Source organism: Cataglyphis hispanica, chromosome 11 (genome assembly GCF_021464435.1).
Source record: "Cataglyphis hispanica isolate Lineage 1 chromosome 11, ULB_Chis1_1.0, whole genome shotgun sequence".
Taxonomy (NCBI): Eukaryota; Metazoa; Arthropoda; class Insecta; order Hymenoptera; family Formicidae; genus Cataglyphis; species Cataglyphis hispanica.
In genome coordinates this window covers 7,278,116-7,297,304 of record NC_065964.1, presented here as the reverse complement: position 1 = coordinate 7,297,304, position 19,189 = coordinate 7,278,116, and the positions used below count along the sequence as shown (strand labels likewise).

Here is a 19,189-nt window from a genome sequence, read left to right as displayed (position 1 = left end):
ACGAGCCAAGAAAAGATTATTTTTCTTTTTCTTTAAAACGGCAGAGATTTTCTTTCAAAGTTATATTTTCAATCGTTTTCTGTATCTTACGCACATTGCCTTACTTTATGAATTGTTTTTGCATTTTATGAAAACAAGAATCCCCTCAGCACGCATTAAAAATATTTAATTATTTCAAAATATATTTTTATATTTCTTATTTTGTATATAATTTATTAAAAAGAACGCAATTTTGCGGATATTTTATGATCATAGATACAAGTATTAAAATATTATTATTTGTAAATACATGAACATAAATAAAAAGAACATGATTTTGTTGTATGTGACAAATTTCTTTTAAAAACTAAGAGTTCTAACAATACTTAATTTTAAATGCGATAAAACTTTTCCAACATGGCGTAACTGGCATGCTAAAGTGCATTAAAATGATTTCTTTTAAAACTTCAACCTCAAGTTCCTCAAATAATCATTTTCTTTTTTTGAAGCTTAAAAAAAGATTTTTGTTGAACTGTATTACCTGTCTATTAATGGCCGACTATACTGAAATAAATATTTTTTTATGAATAAAACAACTTTTAAATAATTAAAAAGATACTTCGTGGAATATCTAATCAATATTAATATTAATCCAGGCTTATTTTAAAAGAATAAAAATATGATTTATGATAATATTTAACTAAAATTAAAAATTAAAATTATGATTTATATAAGTTAAATTCTGTCATAATTAAGTAAAATAAAAATGATCAGATATATCGGTTTTAAAAATTCATCGCTTGGCTTATACTTGATATCGACTCCCAATCAAAGTATTACCCCGTTAAAATGCCTAAGTATGAGGTGAGTGTACGTTAACACTGTTTGTTATTATCGGAAGGAAAAGAGAGGGAGAACGAGACAGTGAAAGTGGATCAATACGCGGTGAGCGTGCGGCTCGTCTGGCAACATGCGGCTGTCTCTTCTAGTAGTCGAAATCGCCTGTCTGCATTCGATGAAGAGTTCGTAGAGAGCACGTAGTGATTTGTTGACAGATTGACTATCACCCATTGACAGTTGCGACTATCAATTTTCTCCGAATTTCACGTACAATGATGCGATCGATTCGGTCGTGCTTCATCGAATTAGTGCAAGTTGGTGCGTAAAGCGTCTCATGTTGAAAGCTCTGGACGATTAAAGAAATTGATAATTTATCAAAAATATATTTATATTCTTTAATTGTGCGACTGTGCTGATTTTGAATTAATTTTCGTCATAAAATATGAGGATTTACGTTGTATATCATTATTCGAGGAGTGAATAGTCTTGTCGATGATCGGAGAATGTTATGTGTTAAATTATGTAGGTGTAATTATGACAGACAGACGATAAGGCGATTCTGTTGCATGGAGAGTCGGGAAGATTGGAAACTTGGTTATCCGAGACTTACAAGAGAACGAAGCGGGAGTTAGAAAGTGGTTTGGATCATCGTGTACATATTACTCGGTCACGATGTACCTGTCTCATTTTGTAAGTAAGAGCAAGACATTTTACCAGAGATGCGTTTTATTTGATTAAGAATGTTCTTTGCTATCCTATAATTTGTGTCTTAAATTTCGTAAATTCGTAAATTATATGATATTCTTTATTTCTTATTTTGCATGATAACTCATTTTCAGTTCACTGTATATAAAGTTTTCAAAGTTTTAACTGAGCACGTTTGAGAAACGTGCTTATTTTCGTTTTGAAAAACAAAAGAATGTAATCTAAAAATTGATTATCACACTTTTATAAACAGTATAAAATAAGAGAGACTAGACAATAAATATATATTATTAATTTATTACTATTAATAATATATTATATATATAGTAAAGATGATTATTTTGTAATTTATATTGATAGAAAATAATATCTGTAAATAATTTATAATTTGAGAGTAAAATAAATAATTGTAAACGTTTATTGCATATTTATATTATTGCAATATTATATTTTGCATTATTCATATTTTTTATTTAAATGTTTATTTATGTTTTTAAAATTAGATTGCATTTTGCTTCAATATCTATATCAGAATGTCCCACTGATCTACATTTTTGTTATATTTAAATTCTGTGTTGATCTGTGTATTTTTTCTCATTCTTGGAATATTTATTAATATTTCTTATTCGAAAAGTATTATCCTATATTTTCTCTATTTAAATAATTCATATTTAAAACCTTATTTATACTTTTTATTAAACTTATAGTAATACAAATATTACTATATTAGGTACTATAGATATATAAATTACGAAGATTAATTTGTAAAGAGATTGTGATTCCTCTCGAAAGGTACGAAGGATGACCTGCAAGCAGGAGTTAACTTGCTTGCGATTTCTGCGTTGGACTGTCCTAGTGCCGCTCGTAATCTACATCTCACTCCTATTTGTCAAGTACAATAAAAGCGTGCCTCTGAAAAGTCTATCGCGCGACAAGGACAGAGATGGTTCCGTGATGGACAGCTTGTTCCTCGAACTGCAAACCGTGACAGTTGACAAAAAGAATTTGGCAGAATACAAGAACATAGAAATCGATCGTGGGGATGACGAGGGGGGCATACAAGCGATTGCGGAGGCGGAAAATCGCAAGAATCCGAGAAATCTCCTAGAAGACATCTTTCGCAAAGCTGATACTGACGAGAACCAATTGCTGGATATACAGGAATTGGCGAAGTGGATTCACGCAAAAATCACCGAGCACATCACGCGCGCTATGCGAGAGAATGTTGGATTGTTCACTGCTATCGACACTAATCTTAGAGATGGTATCAGATATTAATTGTATTTGATATTATTTGCATATTTATTTTATTTTATTAATAACATTATAAATTTTAAAAATGTATAAAAATAATTAAGAAACAAATCAATTAATATACATAAAATCTATAATTAATTAATAAATTTTAAAACTTAAACTTTTAAAATATTTAAAAAAAATGTTATAATAAAGACTGAAAACTATTAGAATAAGATAAAACAGTTTAATATAAACTACCGTCATTATCTGTAACCGCAAGAGAATTAAAAATTACTGAAATAAAATTTAATGATATGAATTATCGTTAGTTGTATTTTTGAAATTCCTATTGCAGGTGAAGTCTCGTGGGAAGAATATCACGCTTATTTTCTAAGAACTCATGGTTTCTCTGAGACCTATATAAATTCCCATGACAAAAAACACAGCGAATTATCGCGAACATTGAAGGAGAGCATAATGAGGGATAGAGCTCGATGGGCTGAAGCTGCTAGAAACGATCCCGACAGATTGGGTCTGGACGAATTTCTGGCTTTCACGCACCCCGAGAGCAGTCACAGGGCTCTTCTTCAAATGGTGGAGGATCTCTTTGAAAAATTCGGTAAATTCCATCTCGAGTTGTAATAAATTCCTTATTGTTACTTTCTTTCTATTATTATTATTATAACTATTTTTATTATATATATATATATTAATATTTTGTTTTATAATTTGTCAGAAAATTTAATTGCAATTTTGTGTTTATTTGTTTAGATCGAGACGGTGATGAACAGTTAACGGAGGACGAGTTCTCGGATTTGCCAGCGGAAGGAGTCGGCCTAGATTTACGCGAGGAACGACAGCAATCGATAGGAGGAAGCGAAGACAGGCGTAAAGAGTTTCGACATCTGATTGACAAGAATAAAAACGGGAAAGCCGATCGAACCGAGCTTTTGGTGAGCGCAATAGAATGTGAATAAATAAAGGATAGATTCCACACATACATAGCTCGGCACTTTCGTAATCAATAGATAGCACTATTTATTACTTTGTTTTAAAGAAGGAACGTTCAAAAAATTATTGAGCAGCATTTTTGCAAATACATTACGATTAAAAGCGGAATTAAAGTGAAAAAAATATATTTCATGTTTATTTCGATAAGTCGCTGTAAATTTCTTTATTATATGAGCAAAATATATAAATTTAAAAAGTAAAAAGATAAATAATAAATATTTTACTTTTTCTCAGCTTTAGAATAATATAATCATTATTATTTTTTTTTTTTATAGATGTACATCGATCCACGAAATCCCAGACATGCTATTCAAGAGGCCCAACACTTAATTACCTTATCGGATATGAATTTAGACGGCAAGCTAGATCTTCCGGAGATCCTGAGCAAAATGGACTTATTTCTCGATAGCAAGATGGTAGACACAGAGAAAAGTTTCCACGACGAATTTCGACGATAGTTTCCGTATGAGAAGGAATATATAGTTATAAAATTGGAAAAGAACATTTATATATTGTATTCTCATTCTCTCAAAAGAAGATTTCTGATAAGTGAACAAATAATTCTTTGTAACATCAGGTAGACGCTACTAAAAACTTTGATATAGATATTTTTAAATATCTTAGAAGAAGATTTTTTCGATATTCATATACTGAATAGACAATATGATTTTTCGATCCATGATCAGCAATGGATTAGACCAATACAATTATCGATACATGCAGGGTATTTACTAGCAATTTCTATGGACTCTTTTTTTATAAACGCTAATCGATTTATTGCGCAAACGAAAATTATAGGCTTTTAGAACGCATCTGTGATAGTCTTACGACGTAGAAAACTTTTTAATAGGCACAATTGTTATAATTATTAGTACTTCTATTATAGTAATAGATTTTAATACATTAATTCACGATAGCTATGATATAACACAATCAGATCGTTTACAGGGTTAAAATTATATATATCGATAATTATACTTGCCAATTGGTCGGTTGTGAAACGGATGAGGGGTTGCAAATCCGTCCTTTCGTAGATTTCTTAGTTTTCTTGTATGTAATTTCCTCCTGAATTATTTAGGAGAGATTATTAGAGATTTGCAGAAAAAGAATTCTCTCTTTCAATGTATTAATCTAAAAAAGTCGCACAAAAAATATTATATTAATATTATGATAATATATATTACTGTGCGGTGTTAATATAACTATTATAACTAATTTGTGATATTAATTGAAATAATTTATATATACATATACACATATACATATGTATATGTATGTTTTAAACCGCGTATGTTTTTTTTTTCACCAATGAAGCGGCATTTGTATTCAATAAATTGTGCGGTGTGCAAAGAATAAAAACAGTCATTCGTTCTTGCTCCGTTGGTGAAAACGCGGTTTTATATGTGTCATAACAATAATATAATATTGCAATATTAATATAATATTTTATATAAGGTTTTTTGTGAAGGCAAAAAGAAGCTGCAATTAGTTGACAAAATAAAAAAATAAAAAATACCTTGGTAGTGTATTAAAAATATTTCAATTAAAAAATGAAATAAATAACATGCTCGCTCGACAAAGGCCTTTGGAGAAAATAAAATTTGTTGCTCACCTGAAATGTATGAATCTCTGAATAATGGCTTAATAGCATTTTAAAATAAAATTTTATTGCCTACATTTTTTCAAGAACACAGAGATCAATGTTTCTTTATAAAAAATTTTTTATGCTAGCGCATTTTTCTATATAATAATCTGACACAATAAAATCTGTTTAGAAACCAATCTCTCGTATCGTCCTCTTTTATTTGCATTTCGATAGTTGGAATATAATGCACTTGTTAATGTATCTCTTAAAAATATTTTCCGTCGTACATTTTGATACCGATACATTTTATAACTTTTATAAAAAGATTTATGAAAAAATACTATAAAAAATTATAAAACTTATACATTATAAAAAAATGATACCATAAAATTAATTATACATGTGTATTTTTATATATGAGAGATACATTGTACACTCTTATAAATTTAAAAAAATATCTGTATTAATTTCTTTTTTTTACAGAGTTATTTCTTTTGTAATAAAAAAAACTGATGAAATTGGTTTTATAAATACTCCGAGCTATTATTTTCCACATGAAGTCGTTGAAATTTATTACGATATCTTTTTTGTAATATGAATCTTTTATAAATCATGTGTATTTTACGATGTAAATTCTTATAACATACATCCATCAAACATAGATTATATATAAAGTATATTGATATATTTGATACATTTATAGCTAGAAAAGACTTTATAAGAAACATTTTAAGTAATCTTATAATATATATATATATATATATATATATATATATATATATATATATATAAGATTACTTAAACTTATATAATAAATTCTGAAGTACGCAATGAAGATCTAATAAAATTTCTAAACACTCACATCACTTACTTTTAATTTGAATATTTGAAATTAAATAAATTTTAAGAGTTTAAAAAGACGCCGTAGTACTTTGAATGTGAAAACGAGAAAAAAATTTTTTTCGTTTATTCACTTTTGTACTTATTTATCATTAGTAGTTGTCAAAAAAGAAAAACGTTTCTTTTTTTTTTATCAAGAAGACATATCATCTTATATCATTTTTGTTTTAAAAATGATTAAATCAAACATTTACATAAAATATGTTTGGTATACAAGTACGGATACAGATTTAGAACAATTGATTTTCTTTTTAACGATAAATTATATAACAACGTAAATTTATCAAAAAATGTATCAAAAAAATTATAACTTTTTATTTCTCATATGAAATTTAAGATAAAGTATAATTAAGTAAAAATGACATATAAAATATTTTTGCAATCGTTAATATTTTATTATTAAAATAAAATGCAATTTTTTTTATTTCTTTTACTAACATTTAAAAAATCATTATATACTATAACATTTATTAAATTTTTTAAAATATAGTTTTTATATTAATGCCTAAACTATGACTTATTTCTTATTTCATAATTATCTCCGTAATGATACTGAGAGTGACATGATGTTAAGATTAAGATATTGATACATCATTTTCTTTTCTCTAGATATTTTAAAGATAATGTAATAAATATCTAACAATATAAACAATATTAATATTTTTTATTAAGTTTTTTTTTAAACATTGCATTTTAATTATCACAAAGAAGCAAACTTTTTAAACACGTTCATCCATTTAATATCATCATTCATTCGAGAAAATTTGAGCACTACCGGCTTAGATAACAAGAAAGAATTTAGGCCTTAGAATTTACGTTTCTTTATATTAAAAATTTCGTTATTTGTTGAACATCAAGCTTCATTTTACATATATGAAGACAAATTCTTACAAGAAAATACCAATCACTGACGATCAAGCACATTGTCGATCTGAGATAAATAAAAATTTATTTTGTTTGTTCGGAAATCCAAACAAAACATCAGCAACTCCCCAATTCTAAGGATTATCTTATTGCAAGGATGCCGAGGAATTCGCGCAATTGCTAGATGATCGTCCTAAAACATAGCACAACTTTTTATACAAAAATATCCGGATTTCGCTAGAAAAGTTAAACTAAATACAGCTATTAAATACCTCGAGAAATTGCGCATTCAATTTTCTCATCTCTTTGTCCCTGTGTTCTATAACACAACATAACATGATTGTCTTGATGAATTGCAAGAATGTAATTACATGCAAGATGTTTCAGACTTAAGAAGCGAAAAATCTAAATCATGGATTGATGATGAGTTTTCTTTTTATTATTATTATTAATATTATACTCACTCGATAGATCGATCCGGATTTGGTAGGCTGTTTCCGCCGCGACAGCACAGCCTTGCTAATCCAGCGGACTGTGTTTCTGTCTCCTCCATCTCGATCACTGTGGCACATGCATGTTTCACAAATTATCAATTTCGATTTCTCTGTCGGCGTTTGATTGTTCAATACATGCACCAATATTTGTGGAAAAAAATAATAAAACTAGTAAAAATAGTAAATATTGGAACGTAACTCTATGTACTGTGTATATCGATATATTCGTGTCAAAATCTTTTATTAATTTTTTCACACGTACCCATCGAAGTTATTTGATGAGGCTGACAACTATTAAAAGTTGACTGTCTTTTATTCTGCAGATTGCCCCCTCTTAGGGAGAGATAAACGGCAATAGTTTTATCCAAAACAAATCTTACCTAAGTAAAGAAAAATATAAAACTTGTACATAAAAATAAATAAGTTTTATAATAAAATTATTTATATATATATATATATATATATATATATATATATACATTTATTATAAAACAGATTCATAAATGATTGTACGGAGTGTCTTTTAGACTGTGCGTGCTTTTCACTTTTATTCCCTATTCTCAATTTTTTTATCATACATGCATACATACACAATTTTCCTGCTATTTTTCATTATCAAAGACATTAATAAATACATATATACAACTTACAATTATATTTATTTCTAAATAATTCGAAAAAATAACAGAACTTAGAAATAAAATTAATGTAATGTTTCCAAACGTCGAGCTTTTCACTCACCTCGCCATTAAGGAAACAATAAAGAGTTGCGATAAAGAGACCTTGAAATGATTGCAGAAAATGCGTCGAATACGACCATACCGCAAACTTGTTCACATTATCCAATGGGGCCTCAATCATAAAGAGAATATTAGTGATGCCTAATAATGGTAAAAGTACCACGGCTGCCCTCACGGCTTTTCTACGAACAACAAAAAAATCGCTTTTAGGAAATTTAATAATAATTGTTAGAGTTGTTCAACAAAATTGTTTAATAAAACGTAAACATAAATGCAAGCCAATAATAATAAACCATATAAATTAAAAAAAAAATAAAGATTGAGCATATAAAATATTCAATTAAAATTGCTCGGGTAACAAATAGCAAATTTAAAAAAGTATTGTTCGAATATATTGAAAAATCAATCAGTCAATAATATAAACAAAACTCTTTATTTTTTTAGATATTTACATGTTTATATAATTTTTAAATAGCAAAATAATTAAGCTCTTTTATTAAGCAAGCGCAATATCAATTACTCTCAATAACAATGAGAGATTGCGAGTAATTAGAACTTTAAAGAATAAAAGACATTTTTTAAATTCTTCCTTCTTTAATCCCTGAAAAATATTAAATTCCTGCTTATTTATTTATACTTACAGTATTTGTTTAATTTCGCTTGTGTGACTCTGCCGTAGCTTTGCTACGAGCACTCTTATAATGTTTAGCAGAAATAAGAAATTGAGCTAAAAAACAAAAATAAATATGACAGAATTATATAGTTATTTATTAGCAATTAAATTTAATTAATTATTTAATATAATTAGTGGAGAATTTTTTTACGTTTTGTTTTTCTTTAGAGATAAAAATTATTAGCATAATAATATATTAATTATTTTAAACATTTTAAACATTGGATATGCTACAGTTTCTATTTATTGCATAATTAAGAAAGTTAATCAATGTAGAACAATTAATTATAAATCTATGTAGCTTACAAGCCTTACATCAAGTAAGTAAAATTTATTTCTTTTTCAAATTATATTATAAATATTTTGTTATAAAAAAATATTTACCAATATAACCGCAAATCTAGGCCCTTCAAGGATCCAAAAATAGGATGATAAATTGTATCCTGACCAGCACCTAATAAATCTAATATTTTGACATATTGTAGTATTTCTGTCTACAAAGTATTGCATCACTATCAAATAAATTATTACAAATGTTAACCATTATTTTTTTAAATCAAAATAAAATTTATTTTTCTTAAAAAACATATTAATAATCTTTAAGTAAGTAACAAATAAAAATAAATTATTTGCAAAGTAACTTTGGAGTAATAAATATATAGATAATAAAATTATATTCTTTAATTCAATTCTAATTTCTTATTGATTTTTAGTTTAACAGAATTTTATTTTAAAACTTATTATACGGGTATTCCATACATCGCGGATCACCTCTCGTGTACATGTAAAGCATGTTAAATTGGATAGGAAAGTTCTGTAGGAGGTGCTAGAGATAGAGAGAGTGTAGAGATGTTCTACCAGCTTGTACGTAGCCTTCTCCTATCGCTTCGCCGCGCAGCTAGTATCACGTTAGTACAGACATCTCTTCTCGTCACGCGCTTGTGTAAGGCACGGATTGGCCTATCTTTTTTAATTAATTTTTTTATTAATTGTAGTGAAAATCACGAAACGAACAGACCTTTCCTATCCAATTTAACGTGCTTTATATGTACACGAGAGGTGATGCGCAAATTATAGGATACCCTGTATAAAGATACAGAGAATTGCAAAAATTATTGTTTTTGTCAATATGTCCATGATTAATCATAATCAATTCGATAGTGATGACACACACTTGGCTTTATGTATTCTTAACAATCAAGCAATCAACGCACTTTGATTTCGGATGATAATAAAATGTCATAATGATAGCCCAAGCCATAGTTATCAGCACTGGACATCCCCATCCAACAAATCGATATATTCGATAATAAGATGTTTCTTGGAAGACCGTCACTATAAAATCGTAATCATTAACATGCAATAGCGTAAGTAATATAATCAATTTTAAATTAAACGCAAGACTTTTTCAAACTGTTAATTGTTTAATCAATAATTTTATTTTAATCTTTTTGGCCTGCTTATGAATATAAAATTAAAAAAGAATAGTAAAAATTTTAACTTGTGTATTGTAGCTAGCAGTCGTTTACGATTTTCTTTTAAAGATATTTTTGTTTATATTTTTGAAAAAGCTTTAACACAGCTCTTATGGGGAACATAAATGTGTAAATATGGTTACTTACCAGTCACCATGTTGTGCAAAAATAGACCCTCTATGAACATCCACATAAACATCGCGGTCTTGACGTATTCCAGGAGCACGTAAGCGGCTTCGCATAGTACTGGCTAAAAAAAGACATAAATCCGCTTTTCACGAGAGAGCAGAGAATAAATTATACAAAATCTGTACTCTGAGAAAAAACCAAGAAAAATGACATTGAGTGCTTAATAATGCATTTATTCGATCTGGAACGACTTAGTTGTGGTTTTCCTGAAATTGCATCCTCTACTCGCGCTTCCTAAAGAAAATTTATTTTCATCGAAGAACGTAACTATATGAAAATTGCTCTTCTAATTACAAAACGTTATCGGAAAATATTGTGATAGAGATACGGTAAATGTATTTCATAAATTTAGATTCCTATTAAGAAGATTTCGAAAAAATAATTGTGAATTTTATCTTTTTTTTTTATGAGATTATATAACAATAAAATAATCTTATCTCGTATCTTACGGTATTTCCTATTCCTCGTTTTACGCTGTGCGGCTTTCTTCGAAAGATTGCGATGTCTACGTACAATATTAATCTGATTAGCACCTGCACAATCATAGCAAGGAAAAGATTCTTGTGGATCCTAGTCCTTGTGTTCCGTAATGACCTATAAAATTCAATCAACGCAAATAGCTTTGAATTTATTTCTTTTACCGCATAAATTTATACAATATTCAGTCTCTGTGCTGCATTTAACATAATTACATTTCATTTAAATACACTCCATATTATATGTATACACACAAATATGTATATACAAATATATATATATATGTGTTTAGATTTTGTTTATATTGTATGTCTGTGTAAAATTATTAATAAATAATTTTAACACAAATATATATATATATATATATATATATATATATATATATATATATATGTATATGTGTATTTTAATTTAAATAAATTAAAAATTTAATTTTCTCAGAAAAATGTTCACTATTATACATTCCATTTTATGGAAAGAATAATTATGTGTATAATATATTAATATATTAATAATTACTAAAACTTTTTCATAACAGATACACATTTTGCGCAAATTACTGCTGCTTTTCCGAAAAAATGGTTAGATTTTGTTATCTAAGGGAAACTGATGAATTTTGTTACATAAACCTAGTTAATGTATTGCTATCTTAGAAAAAATTTGCTTAAAAAAAACTGAAAAAATAGACAGTGCCTGCCTTTTATCTAAATTTCTCACACATAAAACATTAGTTTTTTTTTTAAACAACCTAAATCTACAGAAGATCAGCAGGGAAGCAAGCAAAGCCACCAGAGAAATACTAAGACCAACAAACTCCAAAGTACGAGTCTTCTCGGCTATTTCCATTTTCATCTGAAAAAAAGCGAGAAAAGATAGCAAACTTCATTTGTGCTTTGATATGAAGAAAAATTTGCATTTTATCGATATCGTAAAAGCTTGTGTAATTTTTTGTAAGGAAATATTCATTGAATTTTTTAGCATAGCAAGTTATCAACAGAAACTAAGTCATCATTTCCATGCCATAAATATCTAAAAAAAACTTTTATATTTATTCAGAATATTCGTGTTTAATCGCATCTATATTTTGCGTCTATTTCGAAGTAAATATTTTCTTTCACAATAGTTTTCTTAACGTTAGATTATTATATATTTTTTATTTTAATTGAGGAGAGGCGGATTAATTAATGAATTATATTTGTAATTACATGATATTTAATTATGTATATTTATAATGCATAAAATATAATATATGCTTGTAAAGAAAAACACATTTTTATACTTGATTCCATATTGTGCAACTGTTCCAAGTTTATTCTAATCACAAAAATTCGTATATTATGATCTGTCAGTCACAATCTCTGGATGATACTTACCTCGCCATCGACATTATTGTTGTAAACTCTGTAGTGAAGCCGCAGCATTTCTGGTGGTAAGCAAGTGGTATAGTTCGCCCAACCGATAGATAAATACTCATTTGTGCTCGTGCCATTTTGTGATTCCCAACGTCCATTGTAGCCGCATTTCTTTTCCACGGATTCTGAAAAGATATGAAATATATAAAAAAAATTGGAAACTAAATATATGTCGCTTTATATTTTTGCACTTCCATTTCATCGACGAAAAAGCGAACATCTTCATTTACTCTACGCCTAAATATCAATATCTAAAAAATAAATAATATAAAATTTTTTTTTATATTTAGAAATGTATTCTATTGTACATCATGGATAAGAAATGGCATATTTAATGTACGTTTCGAAAGATGAGGGAGGAAATAGAGGAGACCCTCACGTGTACTATCGTCTTAAAGATTTCTTTTAAGCTCGCAAAATTGGAGGACGAATCGCTTTAGTATACCCATACCATCCAACATGTTGCATGTGAAATGACATAATGGAATAGTGCTATATCTCTGCTATACGAGGCAAATCGTCTTTTAAGATTCCTGTTAAGCTGTCTGTGCATGATATTTCACCAAATCGATATCGCGATATTCATCCCCGCTACGCTCGCATGAGTTTTATCTTGTGAAATTTAAAGTCTTACTTTGTACCTCTGAAATATTCAGAAATTTCTAATAAATTTTTTTCATCACACGCGGCTGACTATAAGAATTTCCTGAGACACAGTTACATTTTGAAAATTTAAAAGCATTAAATTATTTTAAACTTTGTTATCATCATTGTCTATTCAATTTTTTAAAGAAAAATAAACGAGGTAAAGCATTAGCGAATAAAAGCGATGTAGACATGCTTTGTTCGCGATAAGAAAAAAGAAAACAGAGATAATATCGACAGTTCATGAAACTGATCTTATGATGCATTTATATAGTCTCGCACTTATTATTTTGCAGCATCGATGATACAGACTATCTCTAAATTTAGTTATGTTTAATATTAAATATTTTGACTAAATATATTGAGAATTGTTAAAAATGAGAATCAAAGTTATTATACTTTCTTTCCAATAAGCACAGCATAATTAAAGTAAAAAATAAAAAATAAAAAAATTGATTATAATATAAAAAAAATATCTATTTTATTATCTATATTTTATTTATATTTTTTTTTACGTAAAATATATTAATGCATTGACAGTTTATGACAATGTAAATTTGTTTATAACAATTTCAAGATTATGGTTACATTCTATTTTGAGCACAAAAACGATGCTATACCTATTTCATGTTAAAGAGGAAGTACTATTGCGATTCATCTTGGAGTTTGACTGTCTCGCTTTCAAAGTTTTCAAATAAAGTGCTTCTGTTAAACTTAAAATAAAATATGTTTGAAAAGTGTTGTAAACACTTAATTTTTAAAATTTCAATATTATAAAAGTCTTTGAAAATTAACCAAACATTTGTTTCTTGGAAACTTATCCAATATTTGAAATTTTTGATTTATCAAGGATCTATATATGATACTGAGACCTGATAATATTAAATACTAATTTTTGATTAATAATATAAATATTTGAAAAATAATAGAAAATATTATCTTAAATTTTTGACAATAATTTTATCAAATAAAAGTTTATTTTTATTCTATATATTTTATTTATTGCATGTTTTTTAATAAAATCGTTTTTAAATAGTAACTCTTGAAATTTCGATAAACGATTACAAATATTCATAATTATTACATGTTATCGATTCGAGAATTCTTCAATAAATTAAATATATATATATAGAGATAGAAAATCAGAAAATATTGAGATCCAAGAGCTATTCTAAGCTATTCTATTGTATTTACTTACTAGTCGTATCGAATCCGTCCACAAAGGGGCATCGTTGTTTCGCTGTGGTCGAAGCTTTTGTCGGCGGCCAACAGAGCAACGAGTCCCATACCGGATTGCACCAAAATTCTGTAAAATATAGAACAAATAGGAACATATATGTTATTTTTATTCTTTTCCTTTTGCGGTATTGACATAACGTTAAAAGTGATATTAAGATATTAAGTTTCTTTCATATCGGAAGATAACATAATAATTTTTCTTTAATAATATAAATAAAATTAATAATTTAACTAAATTATTTATATGATTAATAAAAAAAATATATTTTTTATGGTAGCATAATACTGTCAAATGTTCAATTAGATAAAAATCATTACAGAAAAAATTGTATTTTATAAAAAAAAAATACGTTTTGTAGAAAATTACGTCTTGTACTCATGTAGTGTGAATTCTATTATTAGCATAAAAATTTTTTATTATTGCAAAAAAATTTGATGATGTAATCATTTCAGATTTGATAAAGTCGAAATGAAATATTTGTTAAAAATGATCTTCCGTTTGTGATACAAAATACATTTTTTTATAAATAAAACTAAAAATGTATATATATAATTAAAACGACACATGTTTGAATAAATTGTACTTGAAGTGTAAAAGTAGAAAAAATAAAAAATTCAACACTCGCTTTTTTTCAGAAGATAAAAAAATGTGTAAATGTGATTGTGACAAGAAAAATAAGATAATTTAAAAGATCATACCTCCATATGGTGCGACGAAATGTTTATACTGAGTATCACAAAATTCTTGGGTATTGTTGTTGCCGTTAACATCCAGATCCATTTTTCTTTTAACAGTTCATTTTGCTCAGTATCTCTACATTCTTATTCCGGTATTTGCCACATAGTCAATGGAGTGTAGTGTTTTGTAAAAAGTCTTTCGTCTCCCGTTTTGATTTTTTGTTACTTTTGTAAACCTCACTTTACATTTCTCGCCGTTTCTTTTCAAATAAAAAACTATATAAGTAAATTACTTCTGCTTTTCGCTCTTTTGCAAAAAAAAAAAATGTGTTTATTTTCTCTGAATTAATTTGTCATTTCACTTCTCTTTCGCGTATTCAGGAGTCTAATATTTTTTTATGAAGAGATAATACATAAAAATGTTAAAACAAGATTGTTTTATTGATGTTATTAATGCATATTAATGTATAATAATGCATAATTGAATCTTATCTAAAGAAGCACAATATTAATATATTATTTTGTAATAATATATTATGTTTTAATACATTGTTTTAAGCTAGGTTTAAAAATATAAAATAATTTATTTGCATAAACACGTACAAAAATTAGTTAATGTATGTCAATATATCAATATGCATGACCCTATTGAGCTTTCAAGTGAAAGAGGTCAAGCCCAGAATTAATACATTCTTTGCGATAAAATAGCTTTAATGATTTGAATGCTGTCCCAAAAGTCTGTCATGATCTTATTATTTTGTACAATATCAGCGGCGTCATATCAAGAGTGTAACAGAAAGAATAGCTTCATTAATCAGCATATAAAAATATTATAAATAATATATAAATATATATAAATAATATATAAATTATAATATATAAATTAACTATTTTATAATTAATTATTTATATTGTATTTATATTCTAATCTTTTTAATATGATTTAATACGTATCTTTATAAAACTTAACAAACGTAATAAAATTCAGTTAATTAAATTAGGATTTACAATTAGTTGGAATATATCAATAATAAAAAAAATATTTTTTACCTGCTTTTTTATAACTATTTTTGAATTAATCTTTTTATGCTACGAAAAATATTAGAGTGTAAAAAAACAAATAAAAAAATTATTTAGACCAAATATATATACATATATACATGTAAAAGCACATCATGAATTTAATTAATTAAATATAATTAATAAGAATTCTAGTTAACAACAAAGTTTGAGCTTTATAATTAGATATTGTTCGTAATTCTATTATCTTCAATATTTGTATAAAATTGATAACGAGAGGCTGGATAAAAAGATAATCTTTAATAATAAAAAATTCTACATATTTATAGTCATGAATTTATGTGATATATTAGCGGATTGAACAAGTTTAATTTCAAATGTAGAATTATTAGTACTATATTACTAATTTTCGGAACTTGATGTCATATCCACAAGTTGCTCTGGGATTTCTATAGATAAATTACTTCCGCTTTATTCGCAAGAGAAATACGCGAGTGTTTTCGACCATGATGATTAATCTTCAGATGTCAAATATGATTTTGTAATTAAACTCGATACGGAAGAATCATCGTTGATAATAAATTGCTTTTAGAAATGATGAACGAGCAATTTACTTTGACACAAATTTCCACTCAAAATAAATAAACAAGTTTAATATGATTAATTACACAATTATTGTTGATATTATTTGATTGTTGTATTTGATATATGACAATTGTGTTAATAATAATAAATTAATATTGTTATATTATTTAATTTTAGAGATAGAAAATTGTGATTTCTCGTTAAGAAATACGATCAATAATATTGAAATTAATTTGAGAAATGTTTTATATACATAAATCACACACACAATTTTTTAATATAACTATATAAGTAATATGATTTGATATTATTTTATCATAATTGTTTTATTATAATAATTTTATATGCTGAGTGAGACCTTACTAGTATCTTCGCTGTTTTCTCATCAGTAGTTTAAGTATTCATTAGTCAGTCCCGGTTTGACACAAATTGCTCTTCCAATCTTCGAAATATTTCTAATGAAAAGTATAAATTTTAAAACTTATATTGATGTTGTATAATTGAATAATATATTTAATAATTTAATTCAATAAGAACGATTTTCAATAAAATGATATAATCTAATAATTTATTAATTTCATTATGATAAGTAAACAAGTAAAAAAGCTATGGTATTTAAAATAAAAATTAAAATAATATTTCACATAACTATCTTGTCATATATCGTGTAGATATATTTGTATTTTACGTAAAGCAACAATCTTTAATTTAAACATCAAATCATATAGAAGAAAGGAGAAACAATCATATAATTAAAAATGATAATTAACGGCTGCGTTTTAATTAAAAATAAATAAACTCAAACTATAACTTTATATCAATTTCTATTATCAAATATTAACATTAATTGTACGAAAGCAAGATTAGATTTCACAAAAAAGTTGAGCCACAGAAATTGTTGACTTCATAATTTGCAATTGAATTTAAAGTAAAGATTGTCATGTATTAATGATAAGCTCTGTAGAACAGAATTATTTCAGAATCTTTGAAGACCGAAAAACACACGAACATCTCAGAGGGTGCGCGCCGACTGCTTCCAACTGCTTCGCACTTGCGAATTGTGCATCGCGTTTCTCTCTACCATTTCGAACCGCGACGCAGCATCCCTCATCATTGGTCCAGATGTTCACCAATCACGTGTTACTACCCTTATTGCTGGTGCTTTCAACTCTGAAAGTTTTGAATATATATAACTTTTTTTGCGCGGTTTTCTATGCTTTTGACATTTCGTGTCAGGAAATTTAGTGTCATATTTTTGACAAGTACATCCTATGTCAAACATGTAGCGTACAAGAAAAGATGTACTTATTGTATATACTATGAAAAAATTTCATCTGTTATTTCTTATTTTGCATCGATCTGTGACAGTGTAAATCGGTGTAAATCGAGTTGAAAAAAAAAGAACTTTAAATAAATACTATAAATTTTTTTTTAAATTATATATAAATTATTTTTAATCAGTTCTTTTAATCTTATAAAGATAAATTGTCTACTATATTAATCTTTCAAATCCGACAGTTGCAAAAATATTATTACATGTCTTGTTTGATAATATATTTTATTTTCATGTTTAACAATCAATATCTTTAAACTCTTCGAAATGAGAGAGTAAAAGAATTATCATAATTTCTTTTGTTCAAGACTGCAATTTTATTTATATCAATAAAGGAGTCTATGTTGAGTTATTTATTTATCGTTCGCACGATGGTTCACAAAAGAAAAAAAGGATAATAATCCAGGCATCAAATACCATTTTTATTATCGGATCTTAGCATTTTTCTCGGCATTCAAATATTCTCGGCCGATCGAATGACGCGAATAAATTTTGCACAGAAGCAACCTACACATAACGGAATGAGATGTATCTACATCTTACATTGTTATATGAAATTTACAAAACAGGAAGTCATATAAGACTATCATGACATTTATAATAACGATCCTATTGAAATGGCGCGCGCGAACGCGTATCATGCTCACATAATATGACACGTGTATAATGAATATCGCTTCGAGCTATTCAGTTACTATCGTGCAAGAAAAGGAAGCACGGTAAATGCAACATAATGATCCTACAAAACTGAACAATAAAAAGACGGTATTTTAATGAATAATATCCGTCTGTGTTATACAGGAGAATTTTCTGAATAAACGTCAGTTTGTGTGACAAAGACAGATCGAAAAAAATGTCCATCATCAAATGTCCATTAAATATCTAAAGAGATATTTTTTCCTTCCATATTTCTCACTACTGAATAATGTCATCGTTTATAAATTCATATGCAAGTTATTTTCCACGAAACTAGTGTCTCGCAAATATAAAAAAAATTTCTGTATTTACTTTAGAGCGCTAAGCATTTTGTAATAATACACAATAGGAATACAGGAACAAATTGAATACGGATATCCGTTGATTGCACAAAACATAGGAAATGTCAC

At 27.1% G+C, this 19,189-nt stretch overlaps 2 protein-coding genes across 5 annotated transcripts; one reads left to right on the top strand and one right to left on the bottom strand.

Moving 5' to 3' along the window:
- Positions 1 to 926: 926 nt before the first annotated feature.
- Positions 927 to 5,734, top strand: LOC126853242 (45 kDa calcium-binding protein). Of its 2 annotated transcripts, XM_050598844.1 has the most exons (6): positions 927 to 1,137; positions 1,346 to 1,509; positions 2,317 to 2,788; positions 3,119 to 3,382; positions 3,535 to 3,716; positions 4,050 to 5,734. In XM_050598844.1, the coding sequence occupies exons 2-6, from the start codon at positions 1,492 to 1,494 to the stop codon at positions 4,230 to 4,232; spliced, it is 1,119 nt and encodes a 372-aa protein (XP_050454801.1). In that variant the 5' UTR covers positions 927 to 1,137; positions 1,346 to 1,491; the 3' UTR covers positions 4,233 to 5,734. The 2 variants fall into 2 exon arrangements, with proteins under 2 accessions (XP_050454801.1, XP_050454800.1); XM_050598843.1 differs by having other exon boundaries at positions 927 to 1,509.
- A 1,164-nt stretch (positions 5,735 to 6,898) lies between these two features.
- Positions 6,899 to 17,237, bottom strand: LOC126853033 (PDF receptor). Of its 3 annotated transcripts, none has more exons than XM_050598413.1 (15): positions 17,114 to 17,237; positions 15,167 to 15,405; positions 14,427 to 14,534; positions 12,545 to 12,708; positions 11,920 to 12,023; positions 11,144 to 11,288; positions 10,653 to 10,755; positions 10,245 to 10,365; positions 9,415 to 9,493; positions 8,999 to 9,084; positions 8,359 to 8,539; positions 7,880 to 7,997; positions 7,588 to 7,684; positions 7,396 to 7,442; positions 6,899 to 7,316 (listed from the first exon to the last, which is right to left on the bottom strand). In XM_050598413.1, exons 2-15 carry the CDS (start codon positions 15,246 to 15,248, stop codon positions 7,270 to 7,272), a joined length of 1,482 nt encoding a protein of 493 aa, XP_050454370.1. In that variant the 5' UTR covers positions 15,249 to 15,405; positions 17,114 to 17,237; the 3' UTR covers positions 6,899 to 7,269. The 3 variants fall into 3 exon arrangements, with proteins under 3 accessions (XP_050454370.1, XP_050454371.1, XP_050454372.1); XM_050598414.1 differs by lacking the exon at positions 17,114 to 17,237 and adding an exon at positions 15,749 to 15,871; XM_050598415.1 differs by lacking the exon at positions 6,899 to 7,316 and having other exon boundaries at positions 7,395 to 7,528.
- Between the last annotated feature and the right edge of the window lie 1,952 nt (positions 17,238 to 19,189).

Excerpts from the sequence above, each read along its gene's own strand:
- LOC126853242 (XM_050598844.1), top strand. Across the intron at positions 2,789-3,118 it reads CGACACTAATCTTAGAGATG|GTGAAGTCTCGTGGGAAGAA; the intron begins GTATCAGATATT and ends TTCCTATTGCAG. Across the intron at positions 3,383-3,534 it reads GGATCTCTTTGAAAAATTCG|ATCGAGACGGTGATGAACAG; the intron begins GTAAATTCCATC and ends TTATTTGTTTAG.
- LOC126853033 (XM_050598413.1), bottom strand. The coding sequence starts at position 15,248 with ATGGATCTGGATGTTAACGGCAACAACAATACCCAAGAATTTTGTGAT. Across the intron at positions 10,366-10,652 it reads TTTGCACAACATGGTGACTG|TGACGGTCTTCCAAGAAACA; the intron begins GTAAGTAACCAT and ends ACGATTTTATAG. Across the intron at positions 7,998-8,358 it reads ATTGTTTCCTTAATGGCGAG|GTAAGATTTGTTTTGGATAA; the intron begins GTGAGTGAAAAG and ends TTCTTTACTTAG.